This window comes from Plectropomus leopardus, chromosome 6 (assembly GCF_008729295.1).
Source record: "Plectropomus leopardus isolate mb chromosome 6, YSFRI_Pleo_2.0, whole genome shotgun sequence".
In the NCBI taxonomy this organism is placed as follows: domain Eukaryota; kingdom Metazoa; phylum Chordata; class Actinopteri; order Perciformes; family Serranidae; genus Plectropomus; species Plectropomus leopardus.
In genome coordinates, this window is record NC_056468.1 from 5,419,333 (window position 1) to 5,443,704 (window position 24,372).

At 39.3% G+C, this 24,372-nt stretch overlaps 1 protein-coding gene across 1 annotated transcript in view; it reads left to right on the forward strand.

Moving 5' to 3' along the window:
- zmat4a (zinc finger, matrin-type 4a) overlaps positions 1-24,372 on the forward strand; it is a 131,602-nt gene that overhangs the window by 55,861 nt on the left and 51,369 nt on the right. The window contains exon 3 of the mRNA XM_042488865.1: positions 7,473-7,629. Coding sequence (XP_042344799.1) covers positions 7,473-7,629 — 157 coding nt within the window. The remainder of the gene's footprint in view (positions 1-7,472; positions 7,630-24,372) is intronic.

Below are 24,372 nucleotides of genomic sequence, written 5' to 3' on the forward strand. Positions count from 1 at the left end.
CAAGATGGGGTGTATGGGTAAGAGAAGTTTAAGAGAGATACTGAGGTGCATGGGTGTGAGGGGATATGAAGGGTTATGATGTTACTGGGTAAACAAAAAACGTTAATATAGCTATTAGTCCGAGGTAACATTTTTTTTTTTTTACACCTAATTGTTAAGTTTGTTAAGTTGAGTTGAAATCTCTTAATTTTGTGAAACTCTTGTAATATAAAACTGGCAAGTGAAATTAACTTGTTTTTTGTTAGTAACTTAAGTAAGCCAAGTTAGTCCGACTTAGCTGAAGAGTTGAGCTTACTCAGTAGAATTTGGGGAAGTGATTGCCCGAGATACTTTTAAATTTTACAGATAATTCCAACAAAACATCTCTATCATGCATATGCTTTGAACTGTTATAAACAAAACAGTGCTTTAGGTGTTAATATTGTGTACTATATATCTGTACTGCAACATTTGCTGACTGCAACATTTTTATATTCTTACATATTTCTGACACAAAATACATATTTTGCATACATTTTTATCCAAGGCAGTCAGTTTCCTGAATTCAGCTGAGTAAACACAACTCTTCAATTATGTCAGAGTTTCTTGGTTTACCTGAGATGCTGACACTTAAGTTAATTGCGCTTGTCTTTATCCCTCAGCACTGGCAGTGATCAAGGTCAGAAGGTGGTCCGTCCGTCTGGCCCTTTCTTATGAATATGATATCTCAAGAACACCTTGAAGAAATTGCTTCACATTTAGCACAAATGTCCACTCGGACTCAATGATGGACTGATTGGATTTTGGTGGTCAAAGGTCAAGGTCAGTGTGACCTCATCTGTTTCATTCTTGTGACTGTGTTATCAAGATGCTTTGAGGGAATTAAAAAAAATGGCACAAATGTTCAAGTGAACTGATTAGATTTTGATGGTCAAAAGTCAAGGTCACAGTGACCTTGCATTCTTCTCAGAGAACACCTTGAAGGAATTTCTTCAAATTTGACACAGACATTCACTTGAATTCAACTATGAGCTGATTGATGAAGGTCAAGGTCACCGTGACCTTGCATCTGTCTCATTCTCGTGTGCACAATATCTAAAGATTCCCTTGAGGGAATTTCCTCAAATTTGGCACTTTCTTTTTTTGGCAATTTCTGACATTTTATATCTAAGAGGTCAACTGTGACATCATAATGTTCTGCAAAAACATTACGTAGCGTCATATCTCAGGAACAGAATGAGAAGACATTTGTTCAGACAATGAATTGGTGACTTTTAAAGCTGATTGTAGAGTTCTGTGCTGCAGGAGGGAAGATATGTGTGAAGCATGTTTCACAGACATGGATGTAAACTGATGCGCAAAGACATATATCTGTGTGGCAATATTTCTACTTTTTAAGTTGAAACAACTTCCCAGAAATAAGTGACTGCAACTGAATTTTTAACAATTAGATGTAAACAAACAGAACTTTAAACTAATATTTGTATCTACTTAGCTTTTTCAAGGCAATCTTTTCCTAGATTTTTTAAAGTGAGATCAACTTGTCAGATTTTACAGTGTAGGTAGAAAATGTTGCATCCTGAGTGGAGTCTGTGCAAGCCTGTGCACGTTGGCGCCAAGGCATTTGTGATGCAGCGACAAAAGAAAACAACAACAGTCCGGCACAGTAAGACATCAACACCGGCCGTCTATATCACACCACAAATACAGGCAGGCAAGGACACACTGCTTCACTTAAAGCAAGATGAATATGTGCAGCCCAGCGCTGACAGCAAAGAGAATTTACTGCTTGCAAATCAAAAAGATTATTTTATTATGCCTCACATGAGTGGGAATGAGGCAGACCCCTCGTTCACACACACACACACACACACACACACACACACACACACACACACACACAAACACACACACACACGCTCCTCAAAATGCAATGTCTCTCTCTCTTTCTGTCTCCCTGCCTCCATCAGTTACATATTCAGAGAAGTGCAGCGCAGCAGTATATTCTGCCAATGCAGAACTCCAATTATTTCTCACTGTTGGGTTGAGATTACACAAAAAAATGAAGCACACCACACATGACTGCTGAAATATGGCAGAGGTTGGATATGTTGTGTTTCAGATGACTCAGGAGTTTTCAGGAAAAAAAAAGGATATTTAAAACTATGTTGCTGAGCTTATCAGAAATTACCCCCCATTCCTAAACTTCGATAATCATTTCACATTTTACTCTGCTGTCCAAAATACAGTACGCTGATAAAGCTTCTTTCTGGCTGGCATGTCTGTATATTACGCCATGATTGCCAATCCAGCAACATACACCTACCTACCGCTTCATTAATTACATTTCCCTGCAATTAGGCTCCTCGTTTACCTGTTTTAATTAAGCATGAAATTATGGATCCTTCCTCTTTGGAGGTGGTGTCTCATCTCCTGGTGTATTTTGGTCTCTTCCTGAATATATATTTGCTCATTATGACTATGAAATTCTGCAATCCGGTGGCTCCTCTGTCTTGGCCCTGGTAGCTGAAGGAAGGTTGTGTGTGTGTGTGTGCGTGTGTGTGTGTGTGTGTGTATACATGTGTGCGCGAAGAGTTAGTGAAGGACAAGGCCAAGGGCGGAAGGAGGGGCTGTGTGTGCCTGTATATGTGTGTGTGTGCATTTGTGTGTGCATTTGTGTGTGCGTGCATGCGTGTGTGTGTTAGAATGACTCAGAGTGCAGTAGTGTTCTTCTGTTATCACACACTGTGGGAGGAAGAACTGTGTCTTTGTCTTGCATACACACACACACACACACACACAGACACACACACACACACACACACACACACACACACACACACACACAGTGGTGATCTGCAGCAGATTACAGCTCAGTACAAATAGCTTTTCAGCACAGGGGCCAATTTGAAATTGCAGCATGGGACACCCCACTGGGGCAGCACATCCGCTCCCACAACGGCTTTGTTTACGATGTGATTTTCTTCACTCAAAAATATTTTATTCCTCGAATGTTATGGCGTAATGTGCATTTGGTTCGAACATGGTCAAGAAAATCAGATCACCACAAGCATTGTCACGTAGGAAAACAGACCTACCTGAACAAAAATGATTACTTACATATTTTTGGCTCTAATTTTAGGTTTCAGAGTAAAATCATTGTATCAGCTTTCAGCTGTCTGGAGATGGCTATTTTACTTAAAGATATTTTACAAAAAAATCATAACATCTCAGAAACCTCTTTACAGAAGCTTATGTGCTTATTATGTCACAGTTTATTGCAAATGGAAAAAAATACATCTGTGCAACAGAGGTGAGTCTGTCAGAAGCAACAGCTTCATATGTTAAAAACAAGCAGTAGTCTCCAAGGCTGAAAGTGAAGCCACTAGGAGGTGCTTAAAACAGCACATTTCTTATTCTGCAATGTTTTAATGGCACTCATTTGAGGAATTAGCACCACCAACTGTTTGTGACTGTTAATGACCATTTATTTCATTTTGGCCAACTCCAGATATTCCCCTAACACTTGAGGAGGAAAATACACATTCATTTGCATATTATTTTGCTGATTTTCTGGAGATGTAGTTAAATTAGCATGACGGATGGATGGATGGATGGATGGATGGATGGATGGAAACCAGACTAAAGTGAAAGACAATAAATGCAATATTTGGAATGCCTGAAAATGTCCCAAGGTTAACGTCATTATTTTATTGTCCCTCAGATGTCTTATCTGACAGCTTCTATGATGTGTTTTAATAACACACCAATGTAAGTATGACGGCCGTCAGTTGGAAGAATGCAGTAGGTCCCTAGCATCATCTTCCGGTCGCTCAAGTCGTGTCAAATCCTTTGTTTGAAGTTGGTCTGCTGTTGTATCTCAGCCTGTCGAGTGTATAATCACCTAATCAGCGGCCATCTCGAGAGACAGATTATTGTGTATTGTGACACTGACACAGTCAAAGTCAAAGTTCATTGCAATCCAAGCCCTCCTCAGAAAAGGTATAAAGCACTTGGCACAAGGCACAGGGTTGTATAATGTCCTATTCAAAAGCTCACCGACTCTTTTTGTGGATGATATATTGTCCAATTTGACTTTGACACAAGCACAATAACACATTAAGCAACTGTATCATCCCCTCCTAAACTCTTTTAACATCCTCTGCCCTCAGCGTATTTAGAGAGCCGGATGTCTGCTCACTGAGAACCGCTCACACAATGACGTTAGTGTCCTCTTCAGGGGAAAAGCTTTGTTCTGGAGCCAAACAGTTCTCTTCCATCATAAAAACAGAGCACTGTGATATGGAGTTCAGCACTTTGAAAAAAGGAGGGCAAGAGGTGATTTCTCCCACCTGTGTAAGCCACTGCTACAAATCCAATCCTGTTTGTGGGTTTCATCATGAAACTGTTAATTAGCTTAATCACTAGCCTCATTAGAGTAAGTGTTACTGGAAATATATTGTGGTTCTGGGCATGTGCATGTTGGCTTATTCCAGGTCAAAAGTCTCATGACCCTCTGCTGGTATTGTTGGGTACCTAATGACGTGGAAAACTGTTTTCTGTATAATGAAGAAAGGCGAGTTCAAAATATCACCTGCGTAAACACTGTTGAATCTAACAGATGAGAACTGTTTACATTCTATATAACTTCATTCAAATACTTTAGAAGCATTTTTTCTAAAGTAAACAAACATTTTGCACTACTGGAATATCATTAAGAGTCACGTCACATACAGCCAGAGCTCGTAGCTCAGTCAATCAGCGTTGCTTTGATCCAGTGTATCAAAGCACAAACAACGCTGTCGGCGTTTTCCAATTTCATAGTTTCAGCAGACCATTATGAATGTTGCATTTCAGTAATTTCATGCATTTCTTTTCCCCCACGGTCACATTGTTGGAACAAGCATGGTCAGTTGCTTTGCTCTCTCTGTGTACATTATATATAGCAGAGCAGAGGCCGTCATGTTGTCTCATGGTGAAATGTGGAAAATAGGGGGGTTAGATGGGTAGTTTTGTTGAAGTGGGTATGGGCCAGAAATGGGTATCTTATATGGGGCCCATGGGAAACCCACCCATGTGGGCATGTGGCATGGGGCCATTATGGAACCCACACACAGTCCCCGAGGGCCCATTTCTCAGCCTATTTACTACCCACAAGGGCCCCACATACAAATGTTGGATTGGTACACTTAAAGAAAAAGGTCTATCTCTTTAGAGAACCTTTTCATAATGTTGTCAGACACTTTGAGTGACAATCTGAACCTCAGTCAAGGGGTCAACCGATTTTCGGCATGATTGACTATCGGGGCCGATATTTGGCATTTCGTTTTATTTATTATTTTATTTATTTATTCATTATTTATGATTGGCGATAAAATTAATCAGTGAAAAAGTGAGCTGTTTTTATTCTTTTTTTTAAATTTTCACTTAACTTCATTTTTTTTAAAAAGTTGTAGGAAAATTGCTGTATTTGATGTTGAAAGTTTAAAATTTATTATTTTTGAATTAATTATTTGCTAAGGCATTTGAACAAAGTTTTTTGCTGAAGTCTGTGTTATTCCAAATTCTAAATTTTGACAGAAATATTTTCATTTTTATTGTAAATGCATATTGGTTCTCATTAAGTACAAATAATCAGTTTTGGTATCGGCCCTGAAAAAACAACATCCGTCAACCCCAACCTCAGTCAGTGGAAGAAACAAGCACTTTAAGTGGATGTAAACTGAAGGTGAAATCCTAAGAAACAATAGGTAAAAGGTGCAATTATTGACAAATGAGAAGAACTGTTTGTAATTTTTCTGCCTACGTTAGGTGAATGTAGAGATGTCGATCCCATTTGCCCATTTGTGTCTCCCTCTGGACAGAAAAGAAAATGTTCTGTGTATATAGAACACGCAGCACTAATGCAGTGAATACAGGACTCCTTCTGATGGCTTATTGAAAGTGATTGAGTGGTGTTGAGAGTAATTAAGCTGAAATCACCTTTTGGTTTGTTTGAACAGACTCAAAAGCAAATGTTTTTTTAAAAAGCTCTTGAGTAAAGTCAGGGTAAAGTGGCAGCTGTTGTGTACCGGCTCACATCCAGCATTCTAAATGAAGCAGTTAAAGGTAGCTTACATCAGAAGTTTGCATTTGTGATTAGTTTGGCTGCTGTTCAAATTATTCTTCAAAAGAGACTGATACGTGTGTTAACACTGATTTAGTGAACATATCAGATAAATCAACTATGATTACGTTTAATTTAACTGACATGGACTGACATCAAGCAAATTACATCTGCTGTTGTCTTTGAAAGATGGACTCTTTAACCCTTTGAAACCTGGATTGAGGTCACTTCTGTTGCATTAAGACCCCTTTCACAAGTATTGAAACCTTTGAACTCTCAACTAATTGGTTTGATTTCCTATCCAAAACATGGATAGAAAGTCACTGAGCAACTTGGCAAAAAATGTCCTGCAATTGTGAGATATTAGTGGATTTTAAAAATTATTTTTTAAAAAAAAGCAAGAAATGTCCATGAAATTTGGCTGTTGGGTTTGGGTGTTGGCTTCATTTTTCAGCCCTTGAGGATGTTGCCTGTTTGGAACCCACTATTGTGTAGGGTTACAATGAATTGAAGTGATATAGAAAGCTGTTTTTGTGCTGGTCCACAAATATTTTTCACACGTTAAAACAGACACTCTCAGCTGGTACCAAAAATGATCATCCAGTACAAAAGACAAAATTTAAACAAACTAATTATGAACACAAACTAACATCAAACACATGAACTGACTTATAAGCAAAAAGCTACATTAGCAGAAACATAATGCAAAGTCAGTGTGTTAGGAGTATGTATATCATGGATGTTAATGGGCTTATTATTACAGTTTTTCGCAAGCTGAGATGATCCAACTGGAAAGACACGCTCACACATTCCTGCACATTCAGGCCCGCTGTTACTATATCTGGAATAATACACCAGACATCTGAATGAGGCCATGGAGTTCACCTCCCTCTCGTCTTCCTCCACTCGGAATATCAGCCCCTCCTTGACCCCGCCGTCCTGATGGGGCACAGTTTTCCTCTCCTCCCTCTCACTCCTCAGTAAAAACTATAGCATCCATCTCTCAGTGCATGTGTCCTAAACATTCTCTGAGGATAATGGGTTTTGTTGCAGCTTGCACAGATGGAGGCTCAGGGAGCGGTCCGCCCTTAGCTGCATTGCCCCCACTATCACCCTTTAAAACACAGAGGCGACTCCATTTGTGTCCCACCAGGATCCAAAGACTTTAGGCGAGGAGTGTTGCACCCCCTCCCCTCACCGGAATCAGATGTGGAAGAGATTAGTGATGTGTTCAGTGTGCAGCTGTCTTGCTTGAACACTGTGCCTCCTACGCACTGTAATACTTTTCACGTTTGATTGCCTCCTGTTTTAAAAGCTCTCAAAGATAAATAAATGTCATTCTTTGATGCATCATTAATAAGATTTTTCTATGTTTTTTTTTCTTTAGGGCACCGACAAAGGCGACGTGGACAAGAATAAGTGCTGCACGCTGTGTAACATGTCCTTCACCTCAGCAGTGGTGGCACAGTCACACTACCAGGGTAAAATCCACGCCAAGAGGCTAAAACTGCTACTGGGGGAGCAGCCTGCCATCACAACCAAAGGTATTGCCCTCACTGAAAATGCATTGTGGGTGTAAATAATAGAGGAGCTACAGTCAATCTGTCCAAAGGGGATTTATTATTGAGCAGAAAAATAACTAAAGAATGAGAAACAGGATGCCATATGTGTTGACCATGTTTGCTGGTGTTGTTATGTACGTGTGTAGTGGAGTAGAAATGTGTAGCTGGTTTGAAATAATTATGGAGGTCTCAGTTTGTGTGTGTGTGTGTGTGTGTGTGTGTGCGTGCGTGCGTGCGTGCGTGCGTGCGTGTGTGTATGTGTACTTAAACATCTCCCCCACTGTTGGCTCTGAGCTGTCTGATATATTATTGTTCAGTGTATGTATTAGTGTAAGGGTGCATTGTCTTGATTCAGTGCACTGAGACATCACATTCACACAGAGGTGCTGTACAGGTCAGAATATACTGCAGCCCAAAGGCCTAATCCATACAGCAGCATTGCTGCTGGAGGAACACATTCACTCTAGTCATCTCTGTAGCTGAGCATCTTGTTATGTTTTGAGTCATTGCTTTGGTATTAGAGCTTTTTTTATTTTTTTTTTTGGCATGAGAAGTGCACTTTTAATTTCACACCCTTAATTTGTCTCGTCACATTTGTTTAAAAATAAATCAGCCCCAAACTTCTTCAAAGTTATGCCAGCACACGGAATAGAACACACTTATTCAGTGCGATTACATGATGTTAGAAAAAGCTGAATCGTTGTGTTAGTCCGACTAAAACTGGAGTTTGAAAATACATGGAAACATGTAAGTCTGACTGAAAACATGCTAACTTGAATTTCTCAGAGTCGGACTAACACCAAGATAATGTGGTTTAGGGTCGATTTACTCTGTATACACCCCAACCGGACCTGAACTGGCCCAGGTGTTCTGTGCATGCTCCATAGCCCCTGTGCCGGGCTTTGACCCAGAAGTCCAGAGGGGGAAAGAGGGGGAAAAAAACAACACGAAGTAAAGTTTAGAATACTACGAAATGTACAGCTCCAAAAAGTTATCCATGTTGTCACCGTTGGACATGCAACCCGTTTGCTGTTTGCTAACTTGTTGGTATGTAATATAATAGGTAAATTGAACGAATGTCCAATGGCAACAAGCTAGCCACCTCCTGTGGCAGAGTCGGGCAGACTTCTGTTAATAAATCGATTCTTCCCGGGTGCTTGTATACAGGGACAAGGACAGTCATTCAGTTAGATAGCCTAATCAAGCTGTAATTGTAACTTGCTTTAACTGTGCACAGAAACATACTGACTGGCTGTCTTACGGATAGTTACAGCAGATAAGAAGGTTGATACCACTCTCATGTCTATCAGGTAAATATCAAGCACCAGCCTCAAATTATTATTGAAATCGCAATATGGTCAAGTCCAATATTCAAATTGCAAGACATGCAATTTTTTGATGAAGGTTTAAAGACGCATTATGGTGCTACAGTGATGCCCAAGTCTACAAATCATATTCTGTTTGGTGCAGAACCCAGCAAAAAGCAAATCATCATTATTTTTGTGGGTTGAGCTTAGTGGGTTGAGTTAGTACTCAGATGGCAAAAGTAAATTGTGGCAATATCAGCACTCCTGATGAAGTGAAATCCTCATTTGTGATCAAAAATGATCTGAATCTTTAACCCAAGATTTTTTCTTTAAATTGTTATCTAATAGATAATAAATATAGCAACTTTTGATCAAACCATACCAATATCAGGTTTAAAATAACAACTTCTAGTTCGCCCCACATCCTTCCAGTTTAAGCCCTACCCTCTTTCGGTTCAAACTGTTTTATACTTGTAGAAGGGGTAACATTGGAGTGTAAGTTGACCACATCAACAGAGCTCATTTATGGCTCAGCCAAAAACTCACACCGCCTGTTTTACAACCTCAGTATATGTATGCAACTCATCAACTAAAGATCCTTTGCTTGTTAAATCTGATAGAAATGTTTATGACATGGAACCTGAGTGATTTATGGAAGTAATACAGTAATGCATATACTCAAGGAAGCTTATATGTTGTAATAAATCACCCGACTGGTGATGTGGTAAAGGTAGCCCAGTTTTGAGAGGATAAAGAACAACAAGCATAAACATAGCCTCTGGATTTTCTAGAAAACTTGACGCTCGGTGACCCTGGTCTGACATTCACACATCGCTTCCATTAAGATTATCATTTTAGATGGTCAGTTGCCAACTTATTGTGTCTGTCTCCAATCCACTTTTACTCTCTGCCCTCATACTCACCTACCTCCTACATTATTTTTGAGCTCACCTTGAGGTGTCAAGTGTACTTTTTTCTTCTCTCTCCATGAAACTTAGCAACAAAACAAAAACAGATGATGCGGGATGATACTGTAAGAATGTAAGCACAGATTCATAAATGCTGGATTGTACATTTTTCTAGAGAACCAAGAACTTTCGTTTTTGTTGACTTGGCAATGCAAACCTAAATATTAAGGCCACAGTTAGATGAGAATAACCCTACTAAAAACAGGAAAGACAAGAAACCCTGCATTCATATGATCACACTGTGAAAACAGTGCTTGTGGACAATATAATATAGTAGTCATCTCAGGCCAGTAGCTGGCGGTGTAACTTTGTAAACCTACCTTGTTTAATAATTTTCAGAAAAGACATTACATGTATAATGTGGCCCCTGAGTATACAAAAGTGATGCTGGAGGGTAACCCAGAGCATCATAGTTTGACTTCGAGGGTCACTGACTAGCCTTCAGTATTTGATGAGTTGAGGCTGAGAATGTGTTGCCCCAAGATATCTCTGAGGCTTTACATGATATTTAATGACAGAGAAAAACATACAGTATGAGTGCTATACAAATTGTGTTAGTTTCATATTAATATATTTTGTTTGTTTTTATTATGAAATATTAAAAAGTTGTAGGCCTTCACACACTATTGTATTGAAACAGTCTGAAATGGGAGTGTCACTCTTTGCTAAAACTGCTTGCAACTCAGACAGAAGTGATCTGTGACAAGAGGTTGCAGGTGGACATGGCATCACTTAAGTGTCACAACCACTCAGTTTCCAGTCATTCCAGACAGGTACTTCTGCCTGAAATGGGCATATCTCTTCCTTTTCCTGAGACTGGTGCTGAGTACCTACAGTACTTAGTGGAAATGATTTTGTGAGCTGGCTGCGCTGTGGGCTGAATTACTGTTGTGTGCTCTTAAACAATAGTTTTAGATTTGGCAATGTTGAATTGTTGGTTGATTGGTCTGTCCACCACTATTGTCCAAATATTAATAGCTCAATGAGTAATACATGTGGTATTTTCCACAGAGTGTACATGTGGCAGTACCTGGTTTTTGTTGTTCTTTTATATGCCTGTGTGTCCCTTTGTATCATTTGGTGTTCACTCTCTAAATTCTGAGTTTTTTGCCGGTCTGTGAACTCAGCACAGTTGGAGCTCTCCATGAGTTGTCTTTATTTTCCATAGAGGCAGTTTTTGAATCACTGGGTGCATAATTGATCTGCTGATCCATTCAGAACTGATTAGATCAGATGAGAGGAGTAGCTGTTTGTGAGTGATTGCAAACTTTTAGACCAAGCAGAATGAACACTTAAAGTCTCATTTTGAACAGCCTGATGTTCTACTGCTCCACTTGTGCCAAGAGTACACCCTGGGTTCCGACAGTGCTGTGCTATAAATATTTGAAGGGTATAAATATTCCAGTAGTGCTCTTAATGTGTGTCCAGTGTTCAGCTCCAAAAAAAGAAAATCTGTATGTCGTGGCAGATGTTTTCATTGGGGCAGGCTGCCACAAATAAATGGATGTGTGGGAGCTCTAGACGTTGGTGATCCCATGACCCCATGTCACCATGTGGTTGACATTTTTCATTTTCCTAGTGAAATTCTCCTCAACTGTTGCATGGATTGCCATGAAAGGTGATACGGGCATTCATGGTGCCCAGAGGATGAGTCTGGCGATTGCCTGACTTTTCATCTTGCACTATCAGCAGGTCAGGTTGCCAACTATCATGTGCAACATCTCAATATTATACTAGATGGACACAAAGATTTGTACAGACTAGTGATGCATGGATCAGCTATCAACCGCCTCCCACGACCCAACAGTTTTATTTTCTCCGTTTTAGACAGCTGCATCTGTATGGACATTCTCACCCTCTACCAATCCCTGGTGGTCATGTCACTGTAGCAAATATCACGGGACATTTAAGCATTTTAACTTGACAGCTGTGAATTCATTCTAAGGTATAATGTTGTATGGTGCATCAAATGGTAACACTTATGCTTTAAACTGTACATGGTCCCTTAAACGCGTTACGCTGCTGTTCTTCGTGCATAAAAGCATCTCTCTTAATTTTTAGGGACAATTAGAACTTAGTAACAGCAGCCCAGAGGCTGGTGTGGTTGGCTGCTGTTTTTTCCTGAGTCTGTGTGTGTCTATCCGTGTGTTACTTAGATTTAATCACCAACTGTTCTTTACCTTTGGGTGACTGAAGTCTGCGGCTGTTGTAATCCGCTGACAGCTGCTCACCTTGAATCTACTCACAAATTGGCAGTTGCGTGAGAATAATGAGTGAAGGTCACCCCGGGAAACTGAATGAGAAACATGGTAAACATTGTATTTTCAGACTCTTCTGGAGCCCAACACCTGAGTCCACAGCGAGCAGTGTGGATGTGAATAGATCAGCCTTGAGCTTTGTTTGTTTACTGTGGTTTGTTGGTGCTCCAGTTGACCGAGTCATTTATATGCACTCCACAGTTTTGTGTTTTACTTTGTGCTCAGCACTACTTTTTCTTTTAATTTGTCGAAAGTTTTCTGTTGACTGATAAGGTGGTGTGTTTTTATAGTGGTATTATCTGTCGTCTCCCATCGCTGGACTGTTCTGAATTTATCCTGCATTAGTACTGCCTCAGCCTCTGCACTCTTTTTTTCCCTCTAAAGTGGTGGAATTGAATCAGTAGATGGGCGCACAAAGCTCTTGTCTTTGAGTTAATGTTTGTTGGACAGATCCTTGAAATCTCTGGCTGAAAAAAAAGAAAGAATAGAATAATTCCTTTCACTTCCACAGCATAAGAAGAGCTCTTAACCACAGAATGTAAAATGACTTGTGAGGTCTACAGAGCTACTTGAGGCAGTATTTGCATTTTCACAGCAAGAGTGAAACTGGCTTCTGTTGTACACCTGGGTCCAGTATTTCAAAATCATCTCAGGGGATTATATGGGTTGAATCAAACTAAATTCTGATGTGACATAAATATTGAGTATTAAAAAGTAGATCCAAAGATTTCTGATCCTGAAGATTTGGATTTAGAATTGGCAATCCAATCCTAACCTCTCTGGACTAAATGTATTTGGATATTTTGAAATTTAAGACAGAAATCTGGATTAACTTGATACCAAAATGTGGGATCATTTGGATCCCAATACAGACGCTGATTTCATGTAGACTGATTCGTAGCCCTGCCTTCATGTCTCCAGATATTGTTACTACGGCTGCGTGATATGGCCTAAAAATAGTGACACACAGTTGACAAACATTGTAACACTTAGTTTTTGTTGCAGTTACAGTCACAGTTAAGTTTAGACACCAAAACTATTTGGTAAGGTTCAGAAAATAAATAATGTTGTGGGTTAAAATAAGTACTCTAGGGCAGGTTTTCTTCTAACCCTCAAATTGTGCATATTGAAGAAACACCTTAATTTTGTAAAATCTCCCATTTATCACAAAAAAAGTTTTTACGCTTGCATGAGGGGGTATTTCAGGCAATTAAAAAAAAGCCATATTTCGCAAAACTGCAATGGAAAAACTTTTTAAGCTTTTCTAGCTCACATGATGCTATGGCTATGTGCTTGTTGGCAGGAACTGGCTCCCTCATGATGCAGCATGCGCTGCAAGAGCTGTTATTGCATCACATAACTCTTCAAAAGTTAAGTGGATCATTTAGGAGTTTTGAATCCACAATTCCTCTGTGAATTCCTGGACTATCACCTCCCAGAAATCCCTCATACTTGGCTGCTCCCATGTATAAGGGGCTTGCCTTTCCATTATCGTATAACACACCAACGTCACCTTTGATTGGAATAATGACAGCTAGTGTGATGGCTGCAATAGAAATAAAGCTGCTAATTTTCATAGCATCCATCGCCATTCTTCTTTGAATGTTATCGTGAGAGGATAAGTCGCATAACTTCGCGAGAGAAGTCGTATAGCATCACTGAATGGAAACGCTGTCATTTCGTAGCTGTGTTGATCGACATTTAGAAAATATTTTTTAAGTTTTTCACAAATCTGCAATGAAAACTTGAGCCTAATGAGATGATTTTGATCCTTGACTGAGAAAAGGGAGATTTCAATATCAAGATCGTTATGATTAAGATTATACATTTTTCAAATCCCGGCCCAGGAGTGAAAGAAATGACAATAAGAGCTTCAGTTTTGATCTGAATTACCCAGAAATCTTGTGCAGCTCTGTGCTCTGTGTTACCTCTGTAGGCTGCACAATTTTCATGACCCCAAGTGCTGTTGCACCTTCCTGCTGCTTCTCCTTCCTTTGCTGCATTCAGAGCATGTTATCCACCTGCAGGCTCTGCTCTTTTTTATTCCGGGGGCTTGCATTGATCTCTCTGTGCTCTTGTTTTGGCTGGTTGAAATATTTTTGTTGTTAGGGAATGATCGAAACAGAGCCTCGCGCCAACTGAGGTTTTTTTATTTATTCTCAATACAGCATCCCAATGCAATTCATTGTTAAACTACTGAAGGGCAAACACATTTGCACATTATCCCAATAAATACTAATCTGCACTTTATTTTCTTCTTTCCCTTGTGTATTAACCCTTTCAACCCCGAGTATATTGGCTTGATTTCTTTTAAAAACATGGGAAGAAGGCAATAAGCAATAAAAAGAAGAAATTACCCAAAAATTAGCAAGAAAAATACTTGAAAAGTATTTTTTTTAAAGAATAAAAGAAAAAGAATATGAAAAACAAACAAAGAAAGTACCAAAAAAGTAACATAACTTTAAATGTTTAATTATAATAATCAATAGCTCTTTTTTTTCCTTTTTTTTAAGTTTTAGTTTTAATATCAATTTTTCCCCGTAGCCTTGCCCTTTTCCCCCAGACATTTTCTATAGCTTTAAAAAAAAAATCAATTTGTAAATTTACTTATTTCTTGCAATTTTTGGAACAATTCACACCTTTTTCCCCCTTTTTTTTTTTTTTTTTTTTTTAAAGAAATCACACTAATTTGCTCAGCGTTCAAATGTTTAAAATAGCATTCTACTAAAAGTAGAAGCAAGAAGCATTTTTATCGAGAAATTTTTCTGTGTGCGGAAACTTTAGGTCTCTGTCAGAGAAGTTTTTTTTTATTATTTTTGGCATGACTCAGTTCGGCAGCTTAATAAGCTATACAACTGCAGCCCCCCTGAAAAGAGCAAAACACTTGTGATTACAGAAACACTATGAAAAGTATTTAAAAGCTAAACTAATACAATAAAATTCAAATGATGGTTATTGGTTTAAAGATTGAACGATGTTTCGAGGTGAACATATGCATGAGTATGAATTGGTTCGATAGTTGAAAATGTTCAAAGATTGGCAGAATGTTCAGAAATAAAGAAATGATTTTAGAACGTCTCTCGCCAGATGCAGCACCAGCTATTTGAAAGCACTCAGGGCAAGTGTTTTCCTCCAAGCTGATGACCAAATGTACATCTAATTATTGTGAAAGATACTTTGGCTTTATGTTTGGAGAACTTTAGAACAATTTTGTTTTCTTTTTAACAACTCTGATTGCAGTCGGATGATGATGTAGAGCTCACGCTGCGCCATTTTGCCATTTGCTCTCTTTGCAACATGTCAGTGACAGACACAGCCATTAAGAATGCCATCTGTGGCCAATGGTTCAGAACAGAGGCAGCTCCATTCCAGCTGAAAGAGAGGCTGACACAGCCATCAATCGCATTGACACCCAGCAAACTACTGGGACACTGAGGATCCTCCTCCCCTTCTGACAGACACATTAGGAAAAGCAGTCCTACTTTCGACTGCAGCTGCTAATGTCCAGATTTTGATTGTTTTGCCAAAATCAATCCACTTTAAATGGAAATTTCTTTATTTTTGAGCCTGAAGCCTTCTCCCAACTTTATGTGTTTTAGTGACGAATGGAGACAACAATTTTTGAAATCGGTCCACTACTGCAGACAGTGGCGCCCAGCAAGACACAATTGCTGTCTCCCCTGGCGATTGCATTTAGGCTTCAAAAATCTATAAACTGGTGTTCATTAATGCAGATTATCTTGCTGAACAAAATGTGTGATTATCATCAACATTTGTTTGCCAAAGAGCTTGTTTCCTGCAAAATCCAATGGAAAAATCCCATAGGCTTTTTAATAAGGGAATAAGGGCAAAGCTAACATGTTGGCGAAAGAAGAAAGTATAGTAAGTAAAGTAAGGCTATTGTGTTAGTCCAACTAAAACTTTACTTTTAAAATACATGTAAACATGTCCAACTAAAATTGTAGTAAGTCAAATTTCTCAAAGTCTGATTAACATGCCTAGATCCTGTTATTTGAAAGTGAAATACTTTTTCATGTTTACACCTAGTCTCCGCGCCTGGCTTTTACGCAGACATCCAACAGCACAAATTCGTACAAGAAATCTTGGGGGAAAAAAACAGGAAGAAGGGAAGAAACCTGAACAAGACAAAGGTAAAAAGTAAAGGGTAGAGTACATATGAAATGAACAGTGTAAAAATGTATCCATGTTACCGTTCAACATGCAACCTGTTTGCTTCTTGTTAACTTTTTGGGTGTGTGATGTAATAAGTCGAAAGGCGGCATATGGCTACCTACCATGGCAGAGCTGGACATACTTCCATCAATAAATTGACTCTCCCACGGTGCTTGTGTACTGGGACAAGGACAGTCGTCCACTGAAATGACCTAATCGAGCTATAACCGCAGCTCAACTTAACTGTGCATGTAACTGCACTGAGTGTCATAACTGATAATAGAAAAAGGAATCAGCCTGGCATGGTTTTTCTCAGCGCAGCCAGAAGTGGTACTGGAGAAAGGGTAATAGATACGAAAATGCAGGAAAATAGAGCCCAGTGGAGTTTCAGTTCATATTTGACCATTTTTATCACAAAAAAACTCTAAAAACATGAAATTGGGTTTAAAACAGCATGGGGCACTACACATCACCATTAATATTCATAGATGTGATGAAATACAAATCAGACTCACATGTAAGCCGTGAACACAAATCCGTTTTATTTTGCTCCTTCTCACTATCACTGCATACATTAAGTTATACGTATCAGAAGATTCCTGAAGGAAAGAAAAGATGGAGCAGGCCAATAAAAAGGTTGAGTCTGCTGCTGTTGTTGTCCAAACGGCCCATATTCCAGCTGAAATAAAGGAACTGCAGCCTTGGACTGAGCTTGTTTTATCCTCTGAAACAGTCATTTAAAGCACCTCCATTGTAGAGGCACCCAGATCTGTCACAAATAGAAAATGTCAGGAAGATAAATCCAGGGCACCGGGAGGCCCGGGCTATTGATTTCTACATAAGTAACGTCAGCAGACTGGCCGCGTTCCTCTGTTGATCCGCCTGCCTCTCGGGACCCGCTGTTGTTCCAGCCTGCTGTCAGCCGGTATTCAGTTGCAAAATCTCGAGCTTGCCAAGCATTTAGTTTTCCTTATTCACCTCCCAAAACACCAAAGATCCATGCAGGTGCTGCTGCTGGAGAAAGCCTCGATAAACACTGATGAGAATATACAGCGTCTCTGTTGTCTTGGGAGTGCCTCGTAAACTCAATGTTTTTTTCCCCCTCTTTGAACAGCAGTGTACATCATCCCTTTGGGTCCCTAACCCCTCAATTCAAAACCTGCGATAAACATTTCGAAAATGCACTGTCATCAATTTGAAATCATGGTTTTGAAAAGCCCTGCGTAAGTGCTTGTTCTGGATTTCCAATGAACTTTTTGAACATGCAAGAATTTCATCTGACAGCTGAAATGAATGTTTAATGTTTTTCCCACTGGCTGTATCCTCAGTATTACTCTCTATAGGATATAGGATAATACCAAATAACCCGTCTTTGCTCTTTAACTCCGGCACTGTTGTGTTGATTTGAATATTTTCACTGACCCATATAGCTCATGCTCATCTGCATGCATTCTTAGTTGAAGTGCTTGTGTTGCAATGAGTTGCAATTCCCATTCAGTTTCTATTTTGGCGCTCAGGCAGGCTGAGCAAATGTTAATTTGTTATTAGTATTTTTACATAATCACAGCCACATGTATTTTCATATTCTTCCACACGGTTCCTCTCAGCACTGTTTCCACAGTCTGGCTGCTTTCCAATCGTCTGGGCCGTGAGCGCACTCGCTGCCATGAATGTCACTTCCTTTAACATCTGCAGCTTAATGTGGGGATGTATTTTTCACTGCGCTGATTTACGGGGAAGTGATTTGGAGAAATCTGGAGCTAAAATGTTCGTATGGTAACATGGCTGTGGCTTTCTTCCTTCACACAGAACTGATGACTAAATGTTTCGATCTGTTCGCAGTGAAACAGCTGTAAAAATGTATGAACCAATGTATATAAACATTAAAGGCCCCCAGTATATTTTCAATTGGGCCCTTGTGGTTCCCTGCTATTCAGTCTTTCTAATGGGCTGCCTCAGTATTCTGATCATTGTACATGTACACTGTGGGGATTTTACTGACATTCTGATGCAGTGCAGCAGCGCTGAGATTCTCATGAAGTTGGAGCAAACTAAAAATTTGTGCTGTACAATATTATTAGCGGGCAGGTTTCAATTTACCCTCAAATTGCTAAAAATTGAAATAGCAAATATAAAATACGGAAACACATCAATTTTGAACAAACTGAAGCAAAAATCTGCATGCACATCCAATCTCAGCAGGTGCTCAACCAAAAACGAAGTGAAAAATAAAAAGGCATAAACATGGCTCGCACACTGCAGGGCTCCAGTTATCACTAATTTAGTGCACCAAAGTGACGTTTCAAGCACAACTGCTCTTCATCAGCATTCGTAAGATGCTGTCTCAGTGTTAATCTAGTCTGATGAAAAGCGGTTGTGCACAAAACATCACATCTGCAATGGAAACATTTTTTTGCTTCTATTGGTCACATAATGTACAACAAAGAATGTCAGTACGAACTGGCTCCCTCGGGCATGATGCAGCAGGCGCTACAAGAGCTGTTATTGCATCTCACAACTCTTCAAAAGTTGAGCAGAACATGTGAAGGTTTTGAATCCACAATGCCTGGCCATGGCCATGGCCGCTCCTATGTATAAGGAGCTTGTCTTTTCATCATCACTCACATAACACACCTACGTGTCCTTCAATTGGAAATATTGACAGCTCCTGCAGTGGCTGCGATAGAAATAAACCTGCTGATGTTTTGAACATCCATCGCCATGCTTCTTGGAAAGTTATTGCGAGAGGAGAATGAGTATAATATCACTCAGTGGAAGCGCAGCCATTGTGTTTTATTGACATTTTGAAAATGTTTGTGCAAATCTGTAACAGAAGTCCACCTAATGTCAGACTAACAAACATTTTCTTATTTGTAGTTTAATTTTAAAGTGGCATTACTTTTAGTTAAGACTGCTTTATGACTTGTTTAGGACTTGAAACAGGTTTGTGGACTTGGACTTGTTTTGAAACTTATCAGTCTTGACTTGGGACTTGAATGCAAAGACTTACAGTAAGACTTTCGTAAATCTCAAGACAATGACTTGGTCCCACCTTTGCTTCATGTATATTAGATAAAGTGTTGCAGTGCAGTGTATACATCAGTAGGTTTAGTAAACACTATCTAAATTGGAAAAAACCAAACTTTAATATAACAGCCAAAGTAAATATCCCCCAAAATCTTGCTTGTCCTTTTTCAAACTTTACAGATTGTAAAGGACAAATATTCTGCAATCGAGCTTCAGCTGGTTGCAGATGGTTATAAATCTCAGGGATGGAGATGTTTTGTTTGTTTGGCCTGCAACAGCTTGAAAAGATTCCTCCTCAGAGACAAAGTGAGAATATGAGAAAATGTTTTGTTTTCTGTCTCGTACAGGCTGGGTCTGTAGGCAGACCAGAGGGTTGTGAGTAGAAAGCCCAATAGGGCAAAGCATTGTAGGAAGAGATAACTGCATGGATTCGGAGGACTTTGATGCACTCTCCTCACAGAGGCTGAATCTCCTCAGATTTATAATGTTGTTTACGCTAAATAGGTCTACTTTTTACTGCTCCTCTGTCTGCATACAAATGCCATGCAAGGACGGGATTTAGCTTAAACTCGATGCTCTGAATCAGTGCAGGTGAAATGTTGTAGCCTAGAAATAAAGTGTTGTGTCCGTTAGGCAGATGGAAACATCTTTCTTTCCGCCTTTCAGGGGATGAAGGGAATGTGTCTACTTCCCCCTACTGTAGATTAGATTTTTAATGGATTTTTAATTCAGTTTTAATAATGAGCAAAATCTTCACTCAAAATCACTGTAAAGCACAGGACACAGCAAACGAAAGGGCTGAATGAATAAATATGAATGAGTTTTAAATTGACAGCTGACAAAACCAGCATAGCCAATGTCCAATAACCGATATCTACATAGAACAGCAGACCAGTGTTTGCTGCAGAGCTGCTTTTGCATCAAAAACTCCTATTTATTTGAACTTCTCTTCAATAAAGCCCCAACAAATGCTGCTCTATGGTTTATGGAATGCATTTGCATTAAAATTGCATTGTGAAAATAAGGCTGTTTATGTAAAGCTGCCTATTGATATGTAAGTTTTTCATCTAACAAGAGTGGAACGCATCTCCCTGGAGACAAACTGTAAGTGAATATGAGTTATTACTGCCACAGAACATATCTGAATCAGAATCACTTTAAATTCCAACTAATATAAAGAGCTTCTGTGTAGATACAGATGTAACTTCTGTATATGGTGCAATACAGCCTTCAGATTGAAACAGCTCAGCGGATACAGGAGTTTCCAGTGTTCAGAGCCATTAATGAAACCTGTGTCAGTCTCTTCTGTGTGGGGTTGAGCACCCACTGATAACCCATAAATAGTTGTTGTAGCAGAATTTATGGCGTGGGCAGTGTTAGAGTGTGATGCGTCACAGTCTGTCACTGGCTAAGATCACATTACAGGACTTAAAGCTCAATTTCGTGTTTTTCCCCAGATCCGATCTTTCCGCCTCAACTGATGGCATTCATGTTTAAAGTGACTCATGTGACAGTTTCAGTTTCAGCTGATCTTTGCCCCGAAACACCACACATGCAACCAATAATGTCACACAAATATGCATTGGAACAACCACAAAAATGTCTTATTTGCGAGACGGGGATTTGGGGAAAAATAAATAAAACTGAAAAAGTTAATCTGTTGAATTATTGGCTGCGAAGGTCAAATAAAAACTTGTCATATAAGGAGGATGAAGGTGAGAAGACAAGGCATAGCAAAATCCAGTACTAGCCAGTTGGTAGTAGTCAGGCCAATCCTTCGCCATAACGGAAGGTCGCATGATGACATTTTGCATAATAATTAGCCATGTGCTTCTGTTTAAGAGAGTACCGTTAGAGAAATGGCCCTTCAGAACATTGTATGTATGCAGCGGTGTAATGGTAGTTGATGAGGTGTGTGTACTAGATTCAAAGTTCAAGAAACTTTATTGTCTATCACATAGTGGCAGAAAAATACCTTCGTTTGAGAGCTCAAAGTACCTGGGGTGCTCTGAAACATTTAGCTGAAGGGAGTGGCTGAAACTACTGGGTAGATGGGTGGTTTAAAAGGGAGGAAGTACTCTTCTGTTTATACCATTTTTTTTGAGATATGTTGGTATACTGTAAACAGCCAGAAAAAAAGGTAGCAATACCTTTAAACCTTCTACCTTCCACTTTACCTCTGGGTACTTCAGGATGAGGGTCTGTTGCTCAAATGGGCCCTTGGTACAGTGGGATTGTTTTTGGACTATTCAGGATTTGGATTTTTTGTCAGAACAATGTGCAGTCCCAAGGAAGGGTTTGGCCACAGCAACCTTTTATAGTTTGATCGGACCGCTCTGACATTGACAGTGAGTGATCTGCCTTGATGCTCTGAAGTAGCCTATGACAATAAAAAGATATTGGATGTCTTGGAAAAACAGACATGAATTCCAATAGGACCATTTTTACAACAGTCACATGGCCGGCGTGTAAACAAGATTATACATTATTTAATAATGCTTTTTCATCCACATCGGACATGACTGTCAACTTATTATGCAATGAGGATAATAGTGTGCACGAGTGTAGTTAAGTGAAATGATGTGGGGCAAAGATAATGTTAGCAGGGTTTTTAAATAGTATTAGGTTATATGTGTGGATATGGTATACCTAAATACACTCACATTTTAGACGCATCTGTGCTGTAACATAGGAACGTTTACTTATGGAAATGTCACAAAACTTGCACTGAGAATTGTAGGAACCTAGCTGGCAAGAAAATATGTCAACATCTGTGGTGTTATGGTAACTTGGACATAATTAGAGGAATGTCTGACACGGACACATTTTACTGTTCACCTGTTCAAATCTAGAGTCGGAACTTTTGTTCCCATCATGTTGGTAGACAAGTAATGATATTTTCATTATAAAGATCGCAGATATGTCTCAAGTATTATTATTGAGACCAAAAATGATGCACAGCGATCGCTCCCTCATAATGTTTCAACAGACACCATCAAATGAATCAGATCAGCGAGGCAAAACATTTAAAATGCTTTTTTCCTGCTTTGTCGGCCTGTTCTCTGAGGCCACGCTTACAACACATCTGTCTCTATCACCAGTTGATTTAGCCACCAGTTAATCTTGCATACCAGAGACTGGATATGCATCAGATTTAGGACCACATATTGGAATGCTGGAATTGGAAGAGAAGAAAATAATCAGACCTTTGTTGCAAGAGATCAAAAATAATTAATATAATACATATATCTATATATATAAAATAGATTAATGGACCAGTCCAGTGGAATGCATTACCTGCCACACTGTCGAAGGTGCAATGTCCTTCTGGCTTTTCCTTTCTAGCTTCTGTATGCTGTTATCCAAAACCTGCAATCTGTCACTTGTTTCCTGTCTGTCTTAAACTTCAGCCGGATCTTTTGGACTTTGCCTTCTTGGATTTGTTTGCCTGTTTGCACAGCCTCTTCAGTTTTGACCCTAACCTGCTTCATGACTCCTGTACCTGCCTGCCTGTAAGCCAATATACAGTTTACACCTTTACCTTGGCAACACATTATTGAATTTACCCTGTCAGCCTGCTTTAATATGATACTTGAAATTTACTTTTAAATGCAAGATGTCTTCTGGCCTTATGTGTGCCATCTGGAAAAAGATACAAAGGTATCTGCTGCAGAACCACCAGACTACAGAGCAGCTTCTTTCCCCAGGCTGTGAGACTCCTCAACTCCTCCTTTGACGCCAAAAGATGTAGCAGGATTTAGGATCACCTTTAAATCTCATTTCTTCTTAAAGTACGTTTAAGAAAAATGACAATAAGTTACCTTGTACCTTATTTATATATATATATATATATATATATATATATATATATATATATATACACAGTATATTTTACACATTACCCTACCACAATAATCGATGCTATGTATAAAAAATGTCATTGTATGAGCCAAGAATTTTTTAATCAGCTTATTCAACCGCTGCTGTTTGAGTCACAGGAAAAACAAATTTGGGGGCAGAAACAGCATTAATAAGCAGTGATCGGACACTAAATAACACCCACGTTTGGAGGCTGAAATACCGCTGGAAATTCAGCTATGGGTCACTGAAAAACTTCTACACTTGGGGGCAGAAATGCCACTGGAAGCGCAGCAATAAGTTGTTAAACAAGACCCATGTTTGTTGAGAGAAACACAGTAGTAATGCAGGAAAGGTCAGGAAAAAAGACTATTGAAATGCAGCTGCATATAATTTCTATAGAAATTCAAAAGATGTAGCCTATAAAACCGTTGGCTACTCACTGGGGATAATGTTGGTTAGCTGCTTAGATCACACGTATGTAAACTTTTATTCAGAGTGGACATGCTACACACATAATTAGCTTGGTAAGATTCTCTATAATTTAATCATTCAGTACATTTTATTGATTTCATGAGCACCAGAGAAGAAGTAATACTGTCAGAGTAAACAAGAGATACCCAATAAAAGAGGTTTAATGAAACAATTTGATTGCATTTGCATCTTTGCTGAGCAGCAGTTTTATGAGAAAGGAATAAAAAGCCTGTCCCCTATAGACGCCTGTCCACTGTTGAGTTCAGTGGTTTAAGCAAATGATAGCCTGGGCTATTAAATTAAGTTTTAGGGTACCTGCTACTACTACTACTAGTGATAAAATTTAACTTCAAAAGTCCTATTGCAAAATTGGGTTACTTTCAACTACAGCTGACACTGTAGAGGTGTAGAAATGCTGCATTGTGAGTCTGTGTGCGAGATTGCTTCAATCTCTCCTCCTTTTTACAATCTGAACCAACAGGCACATCCCTTCAAACTGACATCTGGTCATACAGCAGAAAGCCTATCAGGCCAATAAACTGCTGCAGAGTGTGTGTGTGTGTGTGTGTGTGTGTGTGTGTGTGTGTGTGTGTGTCCTCTGACTAACCAGCTACAAGGCTGCCATTATGAAATGTGGCATGTGTACTGTCTCCTTGACTT